This window comes from Kryptolebias marmoratus, linkage group LG8 (assembly GCF_001649575.2).
Source record: "Kryptolebias marmoratus isolate JLee-2015 linkage group LG8, ASM164957v2, whole genome shotgun sequence".
Lineage (NCBI taxonomy): Eukaryota > Metazoa > Chordata > Actinopteri > Cyprinodontiformes > Rivulidae > Kryptolebias > Kryptolebias marmoratus.
This window is the reverse complement of record NC_051437.1, coordinates 29758666-29763247: the sequence shown is the minus strand read 5'-3', so window position 1 is coordinate 29763247 and position 4582 is coordinate 29758666. Positions and strand designations below refer to the sequence as shown.

The following is a 4582-nucleotide window of genomic DNA, read 5'->3' as shown; positions in this document are numbered from 1 at the left end:
GTGTCTCCCCGTGTCTCCCCGTGTCGCCCTGTGTCTCCCCGTGTCTCCCCGTGTCTCCCCGTGTCTCCCCGTGTCTCCCCGTGTCTCCCCGTGTCTCCCCGTGTCTCCCCGTGTCGCCCCGTGTCTCCCCGTGTCTCCCCGTGTCTCCCCGTGTCTCCCCGTGTCTCCCCGTGTCTCCCCGTGTCTCCCTGTGTCGCCCCGTGCCGACGCTCCGCGGCTCCTGAACATCTGATCAGCAAGCTGAGGTGCGTTTGGGCAGAAATAACGATAAAATGTTTTCGTGCATCAGTCAGCACCGGCGCTTGTTCTGCTGCGGCGGCAGAACCAGCAGAGAGTTCCTGTCAGGGCCACACAGAGTTTCAGTTCTAACTAAAATCTAGTGACGGTCGACCAATAAAAACACTTTATTAACACTCCACCGCTCACATCTAACGTCTCAGCATGGGAGGTTTATTTTTAGCCTCCTGCTGCGGCGGAACAAGAAGAACCCAGCTGACAGCAGACCCTGGTTCTGACCCACGGGTTCCTCTTCAGTCCGGGACCTGACAGTCCAAGTTTTTAATCTGATGTTGTGTTGTTCCATCTGCAGACATGGAAGAACACTCTGGATCGTTACCCCGACACGCTCCTGGGCTCCTCGGAGAAGGAGTTCTTCTACAACGAGGACATGCAGGAGTACTTCTTTGACCGAGACCCTGAGATGTTCCGGCACATCCTCAACTTCTATCGCACTGGGAAGCTCCACTACCCCCGCAACGAGTGCATCCAGGCCTTCGATGAGGAGCTGGCCTTCTACGGCATCGTGCCGGAGATCATCGGAGACTGCTGCATGGAGGTAAAGCTGAACATCTGCAGCAGGTCACAGGTCACACCTGAAAAGTTTGTTCACATAAATTCTTACTTTCTGACACTAAAGCTGTTTTAAAATCAACCCTCGAAGCAATGAGTGGATCCAGATGAAAGGTTGGTGATAAAACACTGTTCAGGTGCAGAAGAAGCATCAGCTGCTGTCTTCTTTTCATCAGAGAAGATTAAAGGTTCAGGTTCTGCTCAGGTTCTGCTGCTCTGGAGCTACAGGTGTGTGTTAGCACAACGCCAGGGCGGAAAGACATCAGCAATGACCTCAGAGAAGCAGCTGCTGCTGCCCGTCAACCTGGGAAGGGTCAAAGGTCACCTGGAGTCTATCGTTCTACAGAGAGGAAGATGATTCACAAGAGAAGACATTTCAGACAGATTCACCCTGAAGGTCAGACTGTGCAGTGAGCTCCATCTCAGACTCAGCAAACAGCTCCTCCCAGCTGTCAGCATGGTGGTGGAGGGCTGATGGTTTGAGCTGATTCTGGAGTCAGATGTGAGGCCATCTGTCCGACAAACAGAACGGTCCAGAACCAGAACCTCAGAGAGCTGAGCTGAAGCAACGCTGGAAAGAAGAGTGGGCCACAACTCCTCCACAACCATGAGAGAGACAAACAGGAACCAATGAGCTGAAGCAACGCTGGAAAGAAGAGTGGGCCACAACTCCTCCACAACCAGGAACCCACTGAGAGTTCTGCTGCTGGAGGAGGTTCTGTTGGATCAGGAGGTTCTGTCAAATCAGGAGGTTCTGCTGCTGGAGGAGGTTCTGTTGGATCAGGAGGTTCTGTCAGGTCAGGAGGTTCTGCTGCTGGAGAAGGTTCTGTTGGGTCAGGAGGTTCTGTTGGGTCAGGAGGTTCTGTCAGGTCAGGAGGTTCTGCTGCTGGAGAAGGTTCTGCTGAGTCAGGAGGTTCTGTTGGGTCAGGAGGTTTTGTTGGGTCAGGAGGTTCTGTTTTGTCCTGAAATGAAAAACATTAAAAGAAGTCCAAAACACCACATTAGTGACTCTGGAAATAACAATAATCCTTCAGTAATTAGTGATTTAAGGTTTTAATAAGTCCGATGTTTGTAAATCAGCTTTTGTTCCATCTGAAGGAGAAAACCTCTTCAGAGGAGTTTATAACGCCTGCATCGTTTGTGCTGTGCTTACGTGCACCTTTGACTTTTAATTTCCTCCTAATGCTCGACTCTAAAGTTGGATGTTCTGCTGCTGAACTCATGAAGTCTCTCCGGAGAGGAGCTTCATCAGCCCAACGAGGGTCTGAGGGGAGATTATTATCGGCAGTGATGAGCCTCCTGAATCCTGATTCTAGCAGGCCGTCCAACACGTCTGCCTGGGATTTCTGTAACGACACACAAGCCTTTTGTTTCCATACCATAGATAGTCCCTGACCTCCGACCTCTTTCTGTTCGGCTGCAGAGGCTGTTTGTGTTTATAGCCGACCTGTCCGGAGCTCATGAATAACTCATCAGAAAACACTTAACTCACTGATGGAAGGACCCTGCCAAAGCACACGTCCTTTATGATCATTTCAGCTCTTATTCTGAAGAGTATTTATGAGCTTTATTTTGAAACTCCAGGTTAAAACCTCCCAAATTCTGCAGAGGTTTTAAGTCTTCTGGATTAAAACGTTTCAATCAGTACAAAGTTTATCTTTGAGGGCGGCCATGTTGGAATAAGTTAACAAAGAAGAGTCAGTGGTTGCTATGGTGATTCCCACCATTTCTAAGGAGCACTCTTCATCAGACAGGCAGACAGGAACACAAACTGAACATTCAGCCTCAAACACGCCTAAAGCTCCCAGCATGCCCAGCAAAACCTGAAACCCCTACAGAAGATCCAGAACCTGAAACCCCTACAGAAGATCCAGAACCTGAAACCTCTACAGAAGGTCCAGAACCTGAAACCCCTACAGAAGGTCCAGAACCTGAAACCTCTACAGAAGATCCAGAACCTGAAACCCCTACAGAAGATCCAGAACCTGAAACTTCTACAGAAGGTCCAGAACCTGAAACCTCTACAGAAGGTCCAGAACCTGAAACCCCTACAGAAGGTCCAGAACCTGAAACCTCTACAGAAGATCCAGAACCTGAAACCCCTACAGATGGTCCAGACCCCGAAACTTCTACAGAAGGTCCAGACCCTGAAACTTCTACAGAAGGTCCAGAACCTGTGTCAGACCCATGTCCTTCCACTCCTCACTGAGCGCCACTGGCTGCCCTTGGCTGCCTGAACCAGATCCAGGTCCCTGAGGCTGAGGCTGATGGTCCTTCTGGGCCGCGGAGTTCCTCTCAGGACCACCATCTGGTTCTAAAACAGTTTATCACGAACAGAATTGACCATCCTCAGCCCAGAAGCTTGAATGTTGCTCCTCCCTTTTCCTCGGAGCTCTAACCTGCTTCCCTTTGTTCTGTTGTTGGGCAGGAATATCGGGACAGGAAGAAGGAGAACCAGGAGCGTCTGGCGGAGGACACGGAGGCCAACGAGGCGACCGATGCCCCCCTGCCTCCACACAGCACACCCAGGGAGCGTTTGTGGCGAGCCTTCGAGAACCCCCACACCTCCACCATGGCGCTGGTCTTCTACTACGTCACGGGCTTCTTCATTGCTGTGTCGGTCATTGCCAACGTGGTGGAGACCGTACCCTGCCGGCCCCCGAAGGGCAGCGTCAAAGACCTCCCCTGTGGGGAGAAGTACCAGCTGGCCTTCTTCTGCATGGACACGGCCTGCGTCCTCATCTTCACCTTCGAGTACTTGATGCGTCTGTTCGCCGCGCCGAGCCGCTGTAAGTTCATGCGCTCGGTGATGTCTGTGATTGACGTGGTGGCCATCATGCCGTACTACATCGGCCTGGTGATGCCGGAGAACGAGGACGTGAGCGGCGCCTTTGTCACCCTTCGGGTTTTCCGAGTCTTCAGGATCTTCAAGTTCTCGCGTCACTCGCAGGGTCTGAGGATTCTGGGCTACACGCTAAAGAGCTGCGCCTCGGAGCTCGGCTTCCTGCTCTTCTCCCTCACCATGGCCATCATCATCTTCGCCACCGTCATGTTCTACGCTGAGAAGGGCACCAAGGGCTCCACCTTCACCTCCATCCCGGCCTCCTTCTGGTACACCATCGTCACCATGACAACACTAGGGTGAGTTGGCACCAGTTAACTGTATGTTCGCTGCCGGCTGGGCTATCTGACTTTGAACAGATTTTATTTTGCAGCTGATGACTGTAGAGCTGTTAATCTTGTCACCATGGCAACCCGAGTGTGTGTTTTCTGGTGTAAACATTCTGTTTGGTGTCAGGATGTGGATCTCTCATCGTTAGTGGTCACGGTTTCCACCATGGAGAGAGATGAAGTGTGTGTTTGCCTCCCACTCGTTGCTTCTCGAGTACAGCGGTGTGTTTTCACCCCACTGCCGCCCACACTCCTCCTCCTCCTCCTCATCATCATCATCATCACTGCTGCTGTCAGTGTGTGTGTGTGTCTGTGTGTGTGTGTCTGTGTTCAGCTGTGATTTATTATCTGCTTTTCAAAGAGTCTTTGGAAACATCAGAAACAGGGAGTGAGTCAGAAATCTGCCAGAAGCTCTGAACATACGGCCTTCAGCTCCATCCAGTCCACCTGTCTGAGGTCAGGTGTTTCAGCTCCAACCAGTCCACCTGTCTGAGGTCAGGTGTTTCAGCTCCAACCAGTCCACCTGTCTGAGGTCAGGTGTTTCAGCTCCATCCAGTCCACC

General features: G+C 51.7%; 1 protein-coding gene across 1 annotated transcript in view; it reads left to right on the top strand.

The window, feature by feature from the left end:
* kcnd1 (potassium voltage-gated channel, Shal-related subfamily, member 1) overlaps positions 1 to 4582 on the top strand; it is a 70874-nt gene that overhangs the window by 37372 nt on the left and 28920 nt on the right. The window contains exons 3-4 of the mRNA XM_037976936.1: positions 590 to 835; positions 3278 to 3990. Of these exons, the coding sequence (XP_037832864.1) occupies positions 590 to 835; positions 3278 to 3990 (959 nt within the window). The remainder of the gene's footprint in view (positions 1 to 589; positions 836 to 3277; positions 3991 to 4582) is intronic.